At 40.3% G+C, this 18,861-nt stretch overlaps 1 protein-coding gene across 2 annotated transcripts; it reads right to left on the reverse strand.

Moving 5' to 3' along the window:
* Positions 1-1,460: 1,460 nt before the first annotated feature.
* Positions 1,461-15,830, reverse strand: prpf4ba (pre-mRNA processing factor 4Ba). Of its 2 annotated transcripts, XM_062993892.1 has the most exons (17): positions 15,764-15,830; positions 13,105-14,280; positions 12,448-12,567; positions 12,120-12,269; positions 11,852-11,933; positions 10,944-11,133; positions 8,930-9,003; positions 7,749-7,839; positions 7,487-7,634; positions 7,246-7,383; positions 6,991-7,144; positions 6,792-6,906; positions 5,894-6,045; positions 4,791-4,877; positions 3,852-4,636; positions 2,203-2,245; positions 1,461-1,842 (listed from the first exon to the last, which is right to left on the reverse strand). In XM_062993892.1, the coding sequence occupies exons 1-15, from the start codon at positions 15,799-15,801 to the stop codon at positions 4,433-4,435; spliced, it is 2,919 nt and encodes a 972-aa protein (XP_062849962.1). In that variant the 5' UTR covers positions 15,802-15,830; the 3' UTR covers positions 1,461-1,842; positions 2,203-2,245; positions 3,852-4,432. The 2 variants fall into 2 exon arrangements, with proteins under 2 accessions (XP_062849962.1, XP_062849961.1); XM_062993891.1 differs by lacking the exon at positions 1,461-1,842 and having other exon boundaries at positions 2,141-2,245.
* Between the last annotated feature and the right edge of the window lie 3,031 nt (positions 15,831-18,861).

Below are 18,861 nucleotides of genomic sequence, written 5' to 3' on the forward strand. Positions count from 1 at the left end.
TGACACTTTTGTCATTTACGCACACCGATAAATAACGGCTCAGTGTAATGGCTGACAAACGAGACTCATTGAGAACAAATGCCGGCTCATATTGCAGAGTTAATTAAATGGAGACTTTCTCAAAGACTGCTCTGTAAAACAGAAACCTTTCATCTGGCGTGCTTCCCTTTGTGTGTCTTCTTTAACAGGCGGCACCTAAAATACAGAGAACAAATAAACCAGTATCTTTGTTTCCTCATTAATGTGGTTATTGTTTAGATAACACGTTCCTAAAGAACCACAATTTGATACATAAAACGTCAGCTTGAAGTGCATATTTATTTAACATTTAACATTAATTAAAGCTGGAAACGTTTCTGCTTTTTAATAAACCTAAATTGTGTTTGTGTGAGGTTAAACAGTGGGGTGGCTTTACGCCAGAATGAACTCGGAAACATTCAAACCATACAATGTTTATACATCATTATTTAAACAGGCTGTTCATTGTTAATGTAACAAAGGGCTTGTGGATCAAAGTTCTATTAAAATTCTATTATTTTGTAAAACAAAGATACAAACTCACTGCAGCTGTTTTAAGAGCTTTTTAAAATGCATGGCTGCATTTGTTTTATGCAGAATCAGGTGCCTACCATGGAGAATAAATTTAAATTCTTTACTGGCATACAGTCATGGTCTGGTGTGATCTGCTGGTAAAGGTGTGGAACTGCATGTCTATTGCACACACCTGAAAAGCTTTATTTTTGGTAGCATTAAAGGAATAATAAATAAAATACAATTATAGAGTAGTTTGTATGACCACAAACTGAGAAAAACAATCAAGTTTTGGCCACAGACCCAGCATGGGGCTCGGTGGGTAGCACTGTCGCCTCACAGCAAGAAGGTCCTGGGTTCGTTCTGTGCAAAGTTTGCATGTTCTCCCCATGTCTGCGTGGGTTTCCTCCGGGAGCTCCGGCTTCCTCCCACAGTCCAAAAACATGCAGTCAGGTTAATTGGAGACACTGAATTGCCCTATAGGTGAATGTGTGTGTATGTGTGTCTGCCCTGCGATGGATTGGTGCCCCGTCCAGGGTGTTACTGTGTACCTTGCGCCCATTGAGAAGCTGGGACAGGCTCCAGCACCCCCCTGCGACCCTAATTGGATAAGCGTTTGAGAAAGTGAGTGAGAGCGTATGAGCAAAACGGTTGCCTAATAAATAGAAACCCCATTTCCGATGTGTAAAATGCAATAAAAAAGGAATCTCTGATTAACTTCCATTGTATCTTGTAAATAGAAACACATTTAGAATTTGAAGCTAGCAACACATCAAAAAAGTTTGGACAGAGGCAAAATAATACATACAATGTAACAGAGTTCCACAATAAGCAGTGAATTGGTAACAGGTGACGGATTCATAACTGGGTATAAAACAAGAATCCACCAAAGGATCAGTGGTGGCTCACTACTATGTGCCAAACTTCAGGAGAGAACTGCTAACCAGTTCAAAAAAAGAAACCTTCTCAATACAAGTGCTAATAATTTATTCTTTTACCATCTACGGTTCATAAAATTGTGAAAAGATTTCAGTGTGCGAAAGGGGAAAAGCCATTACATGTGCATTACCTTGGAGCTCTCAGAAAGTAAACACGTGTGTTGCAGACATCAAATTTGAAATGCGTTCATATTTCCACATAATTGACTGTTATCTATGTTTCAGTTTGATATTGAACGATATTCTCTGTCTATGCTATGTTGAAGCTACACATGCCTTTAGAAGAGACCTGCGTAGGGGGCCTTGTGGTGGTCTTGTCTCTGAAGGATGGTGCACAGAGAAGAAGCTCCTTTGGCCGGAGATAATACTCTCACTTTCAGCAACCACAAGGGAACAGTGGGAGAAAAGAGCAGTTAGTATCAGTAAAACTGGAACCAAAGCTTAAGCCTCCAGTCAATGACACGGAGACGAGTCTGTACTAAGTGTTCGTTATCTTACACAGTTACCCGCCAGTGGGTGGACACAACAGACCAAAACATTTTAGGTCTATGAAAAATGTCTTTCTTTTTTCCCCCACCTTAGATCTTTATTTTAGATATGTAGGATACATTGTGGATTTACAGTTAACATGCAGGGCAACGTGTACCAAGAATGCTATGCAAGCTTAATCCTTTAAAGTTAGCTAGTCTTTATTCTACTTATCTGAAACGATATGAAGTAAAGAAGCAATTACCGCTCAAAACAAGCAGATTTCATAGAGCAGATGAGGAATGCTCCTGTATTAAAAGACAACACGGTCGCATCAGAACAAAAATTACAGTCACAGGCAAAACAACACAATACGGGGCAAATACAAGTGCACAGCATTTCATCAGTACATGCACATCTTACAGAGAGCTTTAGGTAAAACGTCTGTATGGTGGATTCACAGAGTATTCGGACCCCTTGACTTTTTTTTTTTTGCGCTCTGGTGTTGGGGATTTGATTTTGATTATTTATAATAATTGCTATTTTTATCCATCAGTCTACACTTTATCACCCATAATGTAAGTGAAAACGTTTTAAAATTTTTACACTACACTCTCTTACTCAAACCAAACCCATTTTGAATTTAACAGACCTCCATTTAATGAATTTTGGATGTAACGGACAAAATCTAGAAAACTGAATGTCCGGTTCGATTGTTTAAAATTCCCACGAGAAGCGTACCAAGACCAGTAGTTCAGTAATTGTCCGCAAGCCGGCGCACGTCTCTCTGTTTGCATGAATGATAAGCTATTTTGCAGGGAGGCTCGCTTTGTTCTCGCCTTTTTCTCAGTGTTTTATGTTTAATGTTTGCAAATTCTAGTACTCCGAGTCCCCACTATACGATCATGACAAAAAAAAAAACATCTCCTTCACCACACAAGGTGAATGAGATTTCTCCCCAATAGTACAGTACACCAATTATAATATTTATTTACAGGTTTTACATTACATATTTAAATATCTATTTATGTTGTTCATTTTACTGCTTATCATATGTGCATGTTTAGCACTTTTGTGGACCTTAGTGTGGACCTGTGTTTTTTTATGTTTTCGCACCCCTTGGAAAAAAACCTCGCTGTTTTGGACAATCACATTTTACGGACCAGTCCTCCCCCGTTTGGTCCGTTAAATAGAGGTTAGTCTGTACTTTGTAGAAGTCCCTATGGCAGCAATTAGAGCCACAAGTCTTTTTGGATAGCGAGAGTCTGTAAACTTAAATCTTCAGGTCTCTCTACAGATATTTGCTTTGCTCTTCCAAACTATGTCCAGTGAACTCAAATTGCAATCCCCACAGGCCCTGTTGTTGTAGTGTGTTGTTATTATGCAGGTGCTTGTTTGTATACTGTGAATCTGTATAGTGTAAGTTATTACTATTGATCTGGATACTGAGGCCAGTTGACTTCTGTTGTTCCTGACCACAATTCAAAAAGTCTAAATACTTCAGTGACTAAGAGATTTCAGGTTTTGATCTTTAATTCACTCCCCTAAAACTTTCCAAACATGTTTTTATTTCACCATTACGGGTTATTAAGTTACGGGTGATTAAGTACATCCACTCTCAATCAAATCCACAACACAAAAAGCACCAAAGCGCAAAGAGTGAATACTTTCTTAATCCACTTTGGGTACTAAAAGATCACAGACGTTGCCTTTAAACAGCATATTACCATTACAAGCAGTACACTGAAGGCACCTCTGCAGTGAAAACCTTCCCGATTCGCCTTTCACCCCACAAACGAGTGCCTTGGCATTTCTTTCCAGATTTTGTATGTGCCTGCTGAACGACAGTCGATTTCCTAAAGCCAAATTTATTAGCAAAGCAACCATGATGGCATTTCGGGTGAGCAAGCTTACCTTCAGTGTACTGATAGAGGAACACAACCTGCCTTTACAGAGATGGCTTTCCCTGCAGATGGGCTCTGGTAGGGTTCATGAGGTTCAGCAGACACACACCTACAGGCCAGTGCACCAGTGGACGCTGCCACTCTTAACACCTGAGAGAGATGTGGAATAAGACGGCATTTACGCTGAACCAACATTGTCATCATGTACAGTGTGTCAGGAGTGGCGTATTCAGACTCAGATTACAGCATGTGCATTTAATACAGATAGACTGAGCTTCCCAGCTGCAGTCATGATTTCCCGTAATTCTGTCAGGAAAAGACAATAAAAGGTCAAAACAAATCTACTCGAGACTTTATAAAACACCCTGAAGATCGTTCAAGCGCCAAGAGCAATAATTCATACTTCAGCAAAGGAGCATAATTTTAAAATAAAGCTAAAATAACTCTGCCATTTAGGTCATCAAACGCTTTAACGTTACTTAAATATTAAAATGTCTCATCTGTAGTCGTGTCAATATATACAAAACCATCACTTTGCTGGTCGATTGTGAGTGCTTGATCCGGTAAGTCCTCAGATCTGTGGACCAGCGGTTAATTTTTTTCCTGGATGTAGGCATGCTGCAGGGCCTGGTTGATGCTGATCCTTTTAGCCGGGTCAAGCACCAGGATCTGATCCAGAAGATCTTTGAGCTGAACCACCTTCTTCCGCTGCTCCTCTGGTAACCTTTGGCGGCCCACCATGTCGTTTAGCAGGTCCTTGGTGGGGTTGATGCTGCTCATCACGGTCACTTTCTCCTGGAGTGGGAGGGAGACAGGAAGACAAAGAACGAGGGCAAATAAGGGGTGTAAACGAAAATGGTTAGGAGGACAGCTGAGAAGCTTAGGAATGCTCAGAAGCAAAGTATTTGTAATGAATGCATTTACCAAGTGAAGACGTGCATGTACTTACCCGTTCTGTGACTTTATCTACCTCTGTATACAAGAAGTTTAGGTTTTGATCAAAGTGCTGGTCCTTGAACAAGCCTTTCCTGATCATCTGTGAATATTACGACAATATTTAGTCTGTTCGAATGCAGACACACTGACACATCATCATAATCAGATATCTAAGCACAAATACTACCAGAGAGGTGGTTGCAGCTTAGCTGCTTGCTCAGCAGACACTATTTAGTTGCTTGGTGGTTGCTGAGGTGTTGTTTGTTGCTATGGTTTTCTCAAGTGGTTGCTAAGGTATACATATATGGTTGCTATGGTGACAGACTGTTTTTAAAGAGTTGCTAGGTGTTGTTTGTTGCAAGGTTGCTATGGTTTTCTTAAGTGGTTGATAAGGTATAGCTAGATGGTTGCTATGGTAACAGATTGCTTTTTTTTTAAAGAGTTGCTAGGCGGTTGCCAAGGTGTTGTTTGATGCTATGGTTTTCTCAGTTGGTTGATAACGTATAGCTAGATGGTTGCTATGGTAACCGATTTTTATTTTTATTTTTTTTTGCTAGGCAGTTACTGTTACTGTGTGCTGTAAACCGATTGCTTAGGTGTTGCTAGGTGGTTACTAAGTTGTTGCTACTCATTTACTCTGATACATCATCATAATCAGATATCAAAGCACAGGTTCAAATGTACCAATCATGTAATCACGTAACTGTTCGAGTTAATCGTGATCACTTAAAACGACCGCCTGCTTTCTATTGTTTTGTCGAACATCTGTATTATTAATTGATCTATTAATATTATACTATCTGATCCAGTTTTTACGGCGGACGCCCTTCCTGGCGCTACCCTCCTATTATCATTTGGGCCTGGGACCTGCACCTTTGAATGGCTAGGCTGGTTCAGCCACCCTACATATCCATGCAGACGCCCGACAGGCCAGTAGCACTTCTAAGATTGGAGCCCAGGAAACCTGAACGTTAGCGGTATTGGGGTAGCGTACTTATTTATTTTTACAGGATACACGGCATTTAATGTGTAGGAAAATACAAGAGTGGCAAACTAGAGTCAACTAAAATGTTACAATCGTGACAGTCCTATTAAAGTCTATTAAACATATTTTACCTTGTTGGGCATTTTTCCTTTAAGGTCCATGGCAAGTTTAAGCATGTGATTGTTGGTCTTTCCGGGCAAGAGGATTTTCCCCGTGTAGAGCTCGTACAGTGTGCAGCCCACAGACCACATGTCGATTCCATAATCGTACGGCTTTCCAATGACTGCAAAACAAAAAGGATGCAGTTGCCCAGGTGAATATGTGTAGAACAACGTGTAAAATGTGCAGCTCAATCATTAATTCTTTTTTATTTTATTTATTTATTAGGATGTTCACGTCATGTTTTACACACTTTGGTTACATTCTTGACAGGACAGGTAGTCAGGGACAATTTTGTATCTCCAGTTCACCTCATTTGCACGTCTTTGTACTGTTGGAGGAAACCGGAGCTCCCAGGGGAAACCCACACACAACATGCAAACTCCACACAGAAAGGACCTGGACCGCTCCATCTGGGAATCAAACCCAGGACCTTCTTGCTGTGAGGCGACAAAACCACTGAGCCGCCCCATAAATTCTCTGTTAAAGTCACTGTGGTGAGACCTACTATATCAATCCCCACTTCCCCAGTCTTTACACCACGGTAACTTGCGGGTGGCTCACAGCAAGAAGGTCCTGGGTTTGATTCCTTTCTGTGTGGAGTTTGCATGTTCTCCCCGTGTCTTCCTCCGGGAGCTCCGGTTTCCTCCCACAGTCCAAAGACTTGCAAGTGAGGTGAACTGAAGATACAAAATTGTCCATGACTGTGTTTGACATTAAAGACTTGAACTGATGAATCTTGTGTAACCAGTAACCACCTGTCCTGTCATGATTGTAATCAAAGTGTCTAAAACATGACGTTAAAATCCTAATAAATAAAATAAAGAAATACAGCAGTACTAACATTAGCCATCACAATGGCAGACTTACTGATCTCAGGAGCTCGGTAGAACCGGCTGACCAGGTAGGGCGTGATGTCGTTCTCAGCGATGTGAGAAGCTGAGCCAAAGTCACAAAGCTTGAGTATGGTCTTGGACTCGTTTACCTAGTGAAAGAGACTAAAATTAAGAAACGAAGGACGCCGGACGCTGAGGAGCCTTGGTAATTATTGAGGCTTGGAAATTATTACCAGGATGTTATCGGGTTTGATGTCAGCATGAAGAATATTACAGCGCTTGAGGAGTTTAAGGGCCAGGAAGAGTTGATGGCTGTAGGAACGCACTGCCTTAATGTGGAGACCCACGTCTTTACCATACTTCTTCAGCACCTCCCGCAGGTTCATACTGGGACCAGATCAAACATTTATAAAGGGTTTAATCACTGCTAATGAATGAAAAGCTGGCACATTTTTGGTGGGCTTTAAAATAAAACAAGCCAAACTCACCTGAGTGGTTCAAACACTAAACACAGGTGCTGCTTATGGTAGAAGTGCCTGAAGAGAAGCACACAGTGGAATTTATCGTCTGGGTCTGCGTCATTCAGCTTCTTCAGAAAGTCCAGCTCTTTAAGGCCCGTCTTCTGCCTGGACAAATCACAAATTCCCATACTGAATCTATCCCAGCAACAAGTCCTAAATCTGTTCAGTTAATAATATTGTAACACATTACAAATATGGGTTTACTCACATGAGCTCATTGTTGCGTATGATCTTTATTGCAACCTCCTGACCAGCACGAGCTAAATCCCTTGCACGGATAACATTACTAAACACACCCTGTCCGGTGTAGCCATACACGTCATACCGCTTATCCAGCATCTCTCCGATGTTCACCCCTGAACATGAATAACGATACACATTACAAATCGTGGTTCAGACTGGCACTGGCACTGCTATTATTTCATTATGAAGAAGTAGCTGGACACTAGGACCCTTCTGATCCTACTTACGATAATAGCCCTCGGAATCTGTCCAGTTGTCTTTGAGACTGGGGTTTTCCTTGAAGTCCTTTCCAATACCGACCGCTCGCATCTTTGCACTCTGAGAAGACAATTCCCAAAAAATGTTGAGACAGGAGAATAAGTCAGCAACAACTCATGCAAAGCACCAGTGTGAAAGGTCCCAACCCAAACGCAACAGGGCTTCCCCTGGTGGAAGTCTAATGTAATAAAAAATTTGCTTACAGTTCATTTATTAATTTTATTAGGATTTGAATGTCCTGTTTTACACACTTTGGTTACATTCATTACAGGACAGGTAGTTACTGGTTACACAAGATTCATCAAGTTTAAGTTTAATGTCAAACACAGTCATGGACAATTTTGTATCTCCAGTTCACCTCACTTGCACGTCTTTGCACTGTGGGAGGAAACAGGAGCTCCCGGAGGAAACCCACACAAACACGGGGAGAACATGCAAACTCCACACAGAAAGGACCCGAATCGCTCCACCTGAGAAGCGAACCCAGGACCTTCTTGCTGTGAGGCGACAAAGCTACCTACCAAGCCACTGTGCCGCCCAAAATGTCATTTGGATGCAATGTTGAACCATTTAGGTTTCAAAGGTGAGTACAAAATTAGTCAAACTGAAACCAGTGTTATAATCTTAAAAATCTGCCCGAAAGTATGTGGACACCTGACCATGAACTTGTTTAAATGTATTGTTCCAAATCTATGGGCATTAATATGAAGTTAAGTTAAGGTCATGGCTCTAATCAGGCCACTGGAGCTCGGGCCTTTAGACAAAGACTAATGCTTTGTGCAATGGGACACAGTCCTGCTGGAAAAGGAAAAGATCTTGCCCAAGCTGTTGCCGCAAAGTATAAAGCCTGTAATAAATTTGTTGAAGTCTTGTTGTTCTATCACATCCATGAGTTTTGCCATATTGAAAGCCATATTACCAAACCAGGTGTGTGAATATGACACTTTGATCCTATTGTCCTACTGACAGTACAGCATTAAGGGGTTCAGCTTACCTGAACAGTGAAAAGACAATAAGGGAAAGAAAAGATCTTGGACGGGGCTTTGCAACTCTAGCGGTGCGGATCTTCTTACACAGACAAGTTTATTTAAGCACTCAAGCATGGAAAGCCATGGACCGTACAATGCAAAACCAATTCCTGGCTACTTACGTCAAAGTAAGCAGCGAACATGTCATCCGACTCTGTGAACATGTCAGGTGCTGAGATCTTCTTCATATTAGCTCCTGAGCAGAAAATAACACATCATCGTCACTTATCTTCATTTAAATAAGTCTCTTTTGTAGACGTCAGGGATGTTTCAGTAAGACCACCCACAGAATGTAATGATTCAAGAGTTAGGACACATTCAAATGAGAAGCGTTTTGCGCGTTGGCACCAACTTTGCTCAGCGCTTGGCTTGAGCGGTGTAGTAAAACGTCATATGAGACGAATCTTCATTTGTGCGAATTACTGTCAAATCCACTCCGAAAGCATCCACATTTATGTATGGTTAGTTGTATTTTCCTCACTGTTTCATTTTTAAACGTGTGTAAAGCTCAGGGTTCCGAGAGAGTTTAAAACACTTACTGTATCAAAAAAAAAGCTTAACGTGGCTTAATGTACCTAAAGAACGACATAGGAACACTAAACATCTCTTACTTATTACTGTTAGTAGGGCTGGGCGATTTTCACGATTAATTCGCATGAGCGTTTTCACCCGATGTTAGAATGTGATAATCGCGATTGTTTACATACTTTATATTTTCATTAAAATACCAACATGTCACGAGGCAGAAACTGACCAGACGCTCGCGGAATATAAATCAGGGAAAGTTTAATATCAAAAGGGCAAAAACAGTGTACAAAACCAGGTCAGAGTCCAAAACCTGAGGATAAACTACACAGTAAACGGAAGACAACAAGGATTATACACGGTAACGGTTAGATTCAGTAATAAGGAGCGCAAACACGATCCGCAAAACGAGACACAAACAGAAGAGTTTCATTCAGATTCACTGAATCAAACACCGCTGAACTGAATCAAAACTCCGATGAGCGCGATCAGGATTGGCTGACCGGGACATGTGACAGTCACGTGACAGTCCATGAGAGCATGGGACTTGTAGTCCATATAGTTAGAAGCAGAACGTGCCCCCTCCATCCACCCCCCAGAGTCACAAGAGGACAAAATCAGAGCTGAGCTGAGTGATCACTTAATGCCCCCCCCAGTGTAGATACTGATACAGACTCACTCAGTGGTGGAAACAGCACAGTACAGGCTCGTGTTCTTTTTAAGAAACCTGTAAATAACTTTTTGTAGTTCTTTTTCTAATGTAAGGTGGTTCTGCTGCACAATATTTAAAATAAGAGCTATTCTTATAAAGGATGTAGATAATTCAGATTTCTATTTTGTTTTAATTATTGTTAATTATTGTGATATTGTTATTGTTATAAAGTTTGAGTCCCTTGAAAGGATAATTATAGGTGGTGGTGTTACTATTTTCTTTTAAATTACAACACAAAAAAAGAAATTTGAGTCTTATTTCAATTGCATTATACAAGAACAAAAAAAATCGAACTCGTAATCGACAATCGGTTATAATTTTAAAATAATCGAGATTTATTTTTTTTGCAAAATCGCCCAGCCCTAACTGTTAGTATAAGTTCTCTCCACTAATTGAATTACTCACTCGTTGTTTTAATACAATAAGTCACGTTAAGCATTGTTCATAAGGCCTGGGTTGCTTTTACGGTGTCATATCAAACAGTTCGTCTCACTGGAGAAGCTTGAAGAGGTCAGCGGTAAACTGGGTGCAAAGCAGTTTTGCCGCTTCTCATGTAAATGCACCCTTACTGTTTAAAGGTGTTTCAACACAATACCGCAGGCGTTCTCAACCAGGTGCTGTATGCTAATTTGGCCTTTTATTGGCATATATTAATATAACCTGCAAGACTAGCTTTTGTCCAGATGTAGTCCAGCTAAAAACTACTGCAGTATACTGACTGCTGTTATTCATATTACAAACATCATTTCTGTACATTTGGGACATTTTGTAATATGCAATAAAAACAAGAATCTGTAATTTAACTGACAAAGGAAATAACAGATTCTTCTTATTACATTTAACAAAATGCCTCAATGTTTTAGGAAAGGTGGTCTGTATTTACAGATAATAAACTGTACCATTTTTCTCCTGGCTGTGCACATGTTTGGTCTTTATGTCAGGCTCAAAGATGTCAAGGGTTTCTTGATCAAAATCCTCGATGTCAGCTGCGACTCGCTCAAGGACGTCGTCTGGAGAGGGTGAGCGGCTGGCACTCTGAGGACTATCATCCCCGGACTTAGTCGTATCATCGCTCACTCCTTTATATTTCTATATAAAACACAATACAGATCAGGGACAAGATCAGAGTTAAATAATGTATTAGCATTGTGTATTCCATGCCATAGCGTCAGACGCACAGATTTTTGCCTTCAGTCCACTGCCTATCCTATCCTATCCTATCCTATCCTATCCTATCCTATCCTATCCTATCCTATCCTATCCTATCCTATCCTATCCTATCCTATCCTATCCTATCCTATCCTATCCTATCCTATCCTATCCTATCCTATCCTATCCTATCCTATCCTATCCTATCCTATCCTATCCTATCCTATCCTATCCTATCCTATCCTATCCTATCCTATCCTATCCTATCCTATCCTATCCTATCCTATCCTATCCTATCCTATCCTATCCTATCCTATCCTATCCTATCCTATCCTATCCTATCCTATCCTATCCTATCCTATCCTATCCTATCCTATCCTATCCTATCCTATCCTATCCAGGCTTTATATCTATGTGTCAAAACAATATTTATTTGCAGGCATCAAATTCTAGATGTGTTTACTATTATGAAGTACATGAAGTTAGTAAAAAAAGTTCTTTCGACAGGTAAAATTTAAAGAGAATGAGTAAGCTGCAGGTTATAGTTTTTACTGAATTTCAAACAATGTACCACATTTTCAGGAAATTATGTATAGTCTATTAAAAAAATAAGTTCTAGTAACTAATGATACAGGGTCAGCGATAACAGAACTTGTACCTGCACAATTGCCAAGCGCTGAAGCCGCCTCTGCTCTATCAGAGATTCTTCATTATCTTCATCCACATCGAAATCCTCCAGTCTGTGTGTGGACACAACACAATGTTAACAATGAAAATGAATGAATGTCTATTAATAATTAGAACACATCAAAGTAATGTGTGATATCTAGCTGTAGGTGTGTTTATCCCACCCAAATCAATTAAACATTTTTGGAACTGTGTTTGGATAACGCTGGTACGTAAGCAGACTGCTCCTGTACACTTACACGTCATCATCGGATTCATCCTGCTCCGCTCTCATGCCTTCAGAAAGACTGCCCTTGAACTTGTCGTCTTTCTCTTTACTTTTTCTCCTCAGTTTCTGAGACCCCAGTCGCTGCTGCTGCCTGTGATCCAATCTGTCGTGTTTCCCAGGCCTAAATTGACACAGAACAAATGTTGAAAACAGCATGCAATCAATTAACTCAAGATGTACTCAAAAAAAATTAATAAAAATAAACAAGATTAACCTGCCAGTATACCAATCCATTAGAACTGTGTTGTTAATCTGTGGGAAAATAAATGTTACGCTACGGTTAAACAACTGGCCTGCACCTTCGCCTGGGAAGAGGAGACCTGCTAGGGCGTCTCCTGGGAGATCTGCTTAGCCTCCCTTTAAAGCCTTGAGAAGGACTTCGCTGTCTGTAACTGCCTGTGTCATCACGAGAACGCATCCTATAGGACAGACAGACATTCTCAGCAAAGCAGTATATCGAATTATATACAGTATAATAGAATTTACAGCAGTTACATTAGGTAAACAAGATGTACATTTGATAAAGAGCTTCTGACTAATTCGCACATCTTTACACTACCAGAATACATTTATAAACTTAAGCATAATATGTGATGAAAATGCTCTGCATCGACAGAACAGCACGGTTCTTTTGCTGTACATCAGTGGTTCTCAATAGGAGAACAGGCATTATACATCGTGTTTACATCTCAAGCACCTAATTAAAAGTTAAATATTGCTGTGGTTTCCCGACTAAAAATGAACTAGGGAACCAAACAGTTACAAAATCACACTTAAAGAACTTGATGAGAGAGTGAAGGGGTCATAGGCATTGCTAGTGGGATGGGATGTCCAACAAACTCAAGTCATGTGTTCATTTATATTTATATTTTTGACCATATTGTGTGTGTATGACCTTTGTGTTTATACCTTTGGCCATAAAGTGTATGTTAGTGCATGTAAGTGCGGTCTCTAACCAGACAGGTGAAAGCTTCTGGCGGTCAGAGTCTCGTTGTCTCCTTTCAGTGGAGCGAGATCGACCCCTCCTGGCTGGGGATCTGTTGCGGGGTGTGGAGCGGCAGCTGGGATGCTGAGGGGATCGATGCTCCCTGGTCCTTTGAGAAGAAACATTCAGTGTGGAACTTTGGCCTTGCCTTTTCTGAGGGGATCTATTCTCCTTGCCTGTTAGGAGCTCCTTAGGAGAAGACCTGATTGAGGTCCTGTCCCTGTCTCGTTTGTGGTCCGACTGAGGAAGACACTCATGTCTGTCTTTAGATCTGGAGCGTCTTGTCCTCTGCGGTGATTTAGGGGGGCTGTGAGGCTGTCGGATTGAAGGTGAAGAGTCCCTTTTACTTTCTTGTTTTGTCTCTGGATTCTTGCATGTCTCCTGTTTTCTAGATATCACAGGAGATTGTGATCCTGGACCGGCATCTCTGGACTGCTGAATGTTACGGGACGGCTTCATTTCCAAAGATGGATTTGGACCAGGAGTTCTCTCCTTATCCTCAGCATCAGGTCCGGTTCTACTTTTTCCTTTATCCGAGGTGTGCTGGTTGACAGTTCTCTCCTTAGACCTGCTTCTGCTGCGTCGCCGGGAACTCAGTTTTTTAAAGTCTATGGAATCATGCTGACTTCTTTCAGCATCTTTAGCAACAAGATAGCTTTCTGGTACCTTAGCCATATAAAGCTGCTCCGTATTTGTCCATTCATCCACTCCATTACATCTCCTTTCTGGGATCTCCTCCTCCTCCGAGCTAGAGTTATATCCTTGCAATATTAACCCCATTCCTGAATGCACCCTTCCCTCCATCAGCTCATTATCAAGCTCTGCTTGGATCATGGCTCTTTGCCTCTCCAACGCCTCCAAAGCTGCCAAATCATCCAGTCTAGACCTTTTTGATAGGAAAGATTCAGCCGTGTCCTCAAGACAGTAGTCATCATCCATCTTGGAAGAATTTCTGCGTTTTCGCTTTTTATGCTTGTGTCTGTGCTTGTGCCTGTGTTCCTTCTCCTCCGCTGGTGAATATTTCTGTTTTCTGTGTTTGCTATGATGTTTGTGTTTCTTCCGCTTATGTTTCTCCATGCTGTCATTCTTTGGGTTCGCACACGAACTGGGCCTCAACTCTTCCTCCTCACTCGATCCAGTCAGACTTCTGTAAGATTTATCAGTCAAAAAACATAAGTAGGGGGAAGTGAAAATGTAAGCGATAACATTCTAAATGTTAAGATGCCTATAACAATAAGATCAGCCATAACATTAAAACCACCTCCATGTTTCTACACTCACTGGCCATTTTATCAGCTCCACTTACCATATAGGAGCACTTTGTAGTTCTACAATTACTGACTGTAGTCCATCTGTTTCTCTACATACCTTTTTAGCCTGCTTTCACCCTGTTCTTCAATGCTCAGGACCCCCACAGTGCAGGTATTATTTAGGTGGTGGATCATCAGCACTGCAGTGACACTGACATGGTGGTGGTGTGTTAGTGTGTGTTGTGCTGGTATGAGTGGATCAGACACAGCATCGCTGTTGGAGTTTTTAAATACCGTGTCCACTCACTGTCCACTCTATTAGACGATCCACCTTGTAGATGTAAAGTCAGAGAGAGATCGCTCATCTATTGCTGCTGTTTGAGTCGGTCATCTTCTAGACCATCATCAGTGGTCACAGGATGCTGCCCACGGGGCGCTGTTGGCTGGATATTTTTGGTTGGTGGACTATTCTCAGTCCAGCAGTGACAGTAAGGTGTTCAAAAACTCCAGCAGCGCTGCTGTGTCTGATCCACTAATACCAACACACACTAACACACCACCACCGTGTCTGTGTCACTGCAGTGCTGAGAGTGATCCACCACCCAAATAATACCTGCTCTGTGGTGGTCCTGTGGGGGTCCTGACCATTGAAGAACAGGGTGAAAGCAGGTTAAAAAGTATGTAGAGAAACAAAGTCCTTCTATATGGTAAGTGGAGCTGATAAAATGGTCAGTGAGTGTAGAAACAAGGAGGTGGTTTTAATGTTATGGCTGATCGGTGTATACTATTCTATAACACTGTTATAGAACAAAAACAGTCAACAAAAAGCCATGAGTAAAGTTTGTGCTGTTGTGTATTGTATGATTAGAAAGTAAAATGATCTGCATGTAAAATAATACTACTACTAATAATAAATTAATAATAATAAATCTCAATTTTTTTTGTTTAAATACAATTGTTTTATTATAGTGTATCCTGAGCTGCTGTAATCAATCTATCAATCTATCTATCTATCTATCTATCTATCTATCTATCTATCTATCACATTTGAACTGTGTGGAACACTGTTAACCTGGTCAAAACACACAATGTTGTGATATTATGACAAATTACAAAAAAAAGTTTAAATTGCTCTTTATAATAATGCACCAATACTTAAGTAGTTATTTACGATAGGATAATACATAAACTGGTTTGTTTTTGCTAACGTGCTTGCACACCTAGCTAATCCATCCGTTAGCCTAGCAGCTAATCAGGCTAACTGCCTTTGCCCAAAATTCGCATAATAAAAAACAGTAAGCACACCAAGCCAACAACAAACTGATTATTTATTTGACGAATATGTCGTAGATTTATTTTAAGGTACAAAATGCGACTTACACGGCCTCGTTGACGGCGTCGTTATCCAATGTTTCCATTTTAGCATGACAACTTGGCTAAAGCGAACTAGCTGAATTCGACTGTGCGCATGCGCGAGTGGTTCGCCCGTCAGATAAAATGGAATAGCAATACTGTATAAGATAAGAATGCTAAAAGTCTAACTGCTTCTTTATTTCTCCACTTGTTTAATGTATTTTCATTTAAACTAACAACATCATCATGTTTAGGGTGGTAATGGGTCCAAGCACAACAATTTGTTTGCTTTTTCACACATTTGGGAATTTGAAGCAGCCAATCCACCTTCTGCATATTTAAGAAAGGTGCCAAACACATGCCAAACGTCTCACAGACATTACCCAAAAGTGAATCTTGAAGTCAGGACCCTGGTGCTGTGCGGCACCTACACAAACTGCTGAAACAATTATTTGTTCTATACAGAGTTGCCAAGTTATGATGTAGTTGTGCAAAATACCAATCTTTATATAATTTGATTTGATCTTTATATATATTTAAAGAGATGATAAAGCTTGGTAGGCCCCCAAACAAATATGACCAGAGTTATAAGTACTTAATTAATAGGTAATGGGAGTTTAAAAGGTGCTTGCTCCAGCTCTTATGTGATAGTATTTTTTCTTTACATTTGAACTTAAAATAACAAAAGCAATATTTCAATTTACTGTGAACTTTAAAAGTATCCAGACACTCAAATGTTTGCACATTTTTGTGTTGTGGATTTGATTTTGAATTGATATAACTGCTGTTTACCCACTAATCTACACTAAATCATCCATAATAACAAAGTAAAGACAAGTTTTGTTATGAACTGAACAAAAATGAATGACTAAAATATTTTACAGAAATCACAAAAGTATTTAGAAGTCACTTTAGCAGCAATTACAACTGCTTTCTTCTTGAATATGTCGGCACAAGCTTCGCACAGCTGGATTTAGGCAGTTTATCCCATTTTTCGGGGCGGCACGGTGGCTAAGTGGGTAGCACTGTCGCCTCACAGCAAGAAGGTCCTGGGTTCGGGTCCTTTCTGTGTAGAGTTTGCATGTTCTCCCCGTGTCTGCGTGGGTTTACTCCGGGTGCTCCGGTTTCCTCCCACAGTCCAAAGACATGCAAGTGAGGTGAATTGAAGATACTAAATTGTCCATGACTGTGTTTGATCTAACCTCGTGAACTGATGAACCTTGTGTATCGATTAACTACCGTTCCTGTCATGAATGTAACCAAAGAGTAAAACATGACGTTAAAACCCTAATAAACAAACAAACAAACAATCCCATTTTTCATGACAAACTCTCTCAAGTTTTGTCAAATTGCATCCCAGCTAGCACAATCATCTGGCCCAGTTCCCACTTTTCTATCGGCACAGTGGACCGAGTGTCAGAATCGGCCAGAATGAATGTAGCCAGATCCGGCCCAGTTGTTACCACAGCTGGGTTTGGCTGGTGCTCGCAGACGAGCGTCACCATAGCAACAGTGCGACGCGAGCCGTTGAAGAAGAGGAATCGTTCGTTCGTGTGAGGTAAATAAACGTTTAATTTTAACAACTTTTTACTTAGCAAAAAATAAGCAGAAAGTCTATTAATGAGTTCTGGATTAAGATAGAGAGTAATTTGGAAATGGAAACTGTTAGGTAATGTTATCTGGTGAGTTTCAGGTTAACTGGTAGTCTGAACTGAAACACTTCAGGTAACGTTAGCTAAAAGGCTAACAGTTTCTAGCATTAGACAACAGCTGCTAAATAATTGAAGCTCACTGAATACTGTGGATAACGTTAACTTAAAAGCTACAATAAGCAACAAGAACAACAACAATAATAGTAAAACAATAATAAGCAACAAACGACCTACCATCTCTGACTACATCCACAAGGTGGACCAACAAAGCAGGTGTGTATAATTTAAGAGTGGACAGTGAGTGGACATGGTATTTGAAAACTCCAGCAGCGCTGCTGAGTCTAATCCACTCATACCAGCACAACACACACTAGCACACCACCACCACGTCAGTGTCACTGCAGTGCTGAGAATGATCCACCACCTAAATAATACCTGCTCTGAGGTGGTCCTGGGAGTCCTGACCATTGAAGAATAAGGTAAAAGAGGGCTAACAAAGTATGCAGTGGAACTGATGGATGACAGTGGAACTGTAGAGCTACAAAGTGCTTCTATAGATAGATAACTTTATTAATCCCATAGGGAAAGTCAGTAAATGGTTAGTAAACTATATGGTTAGTGGAGCTGATAGAAAAAGAGTATACATACAATCAGAATCAGAATACTTTATTGATCCCAGAGGGAAATTGCAGAAGGAGGTGGTTTTAATGTTATGGCTGATCGTATATAATTTTATAACCCAAAGGTTGTCCCTTGTATTTTTTGTAGATATTCAAGTGTCCACTACCATCACTGAGCCACATTTGCTTATTCACCTCTCATACATGAGTAAAAACTATAACACTACTCTGCAGCATCTAACATTCGGCGTAGACCATCAGCCAAGGTCACAAGATCCAGCAAGAAGGTCCTGGGTTCGATCCCCAGGTGGGGCGGTCTGGGTCCTTTCTGTGTGGAGTTTGCATGTTCTCCCCGTGTCCGCGTAGGTTTCATCCGGGTGCTCCGGTTTCCTCCCACAGTCCAAAGACATGCAAGTGAGGTGAATTGGAGACACTAAATTGTCCATGACTGTGTTTGATATAAACTTGTGAACTGATGAATCTTGTGTAATGAGTAACTACCGTTCCTGTCATGAATGTAACCAAAGTGTAAAACATGACGTTAAAATCCTAACAAACAAACAAACAAACTGTATTTCTTTATATTGTTTATATGTATATATATATTTTATATATTGTTCACTTTTATAATTATTATTCTTATATGCAATTATATGTTATTTTCTATATATAATATTCATATAGCTGTCATTTTGGTTCACGTTTATAATTAATCTTATTTATAATATTCTGATTATTATTATAAATATTATACTACTTGCTGTAATTATTTTAATAAAATACTTTCTGCTGCACAATCTGTAGTTAATCTGTAGTATAAATGTACTATTTTATCTATGATGATGTAAAGGAG

The sequence above is a fragment of the Trichomycterus rosablanca genome, chromosome 4 (assembly GCF_030014385.1).
Source record: "Trichomycterus rosablanca isolate fTriRos1 chromosome 4, fTriRos1.hap1, whole genome shotgun sequence".
Lineage (NCBI taxonomy): Eukaryota > Metazoa > Chordata > Actinopteri > Siluriformes > Trichomycteridae > Trichomycterus > Trichomycterus rosablanca.

Excerpts from the sequence above, each read along its gene's own strand:
- prpf4ba (XM_062993892.1), bottom strand. The coding sequence starts at position 15,801 with ATGGAAACATTGGATAACGACGCCGTCAACGAGGCCGT. Across the intron at positions 11,134-11,851 it reads AGCGCTTGGCAATTGTGCAG|AAATATAAAGGAGTGAGCGA; the intron begins GTACAAGTTCTG and ends TGTTTTATATAG. Across the intron at positions 6,046-6,791 it reads CTACCGAGCTCCTGAGATCA|TCATTGGAAAGCCGTACGAT; the intron begins GTAAGTCTGCCA and ends TTTGTTTTGCAG.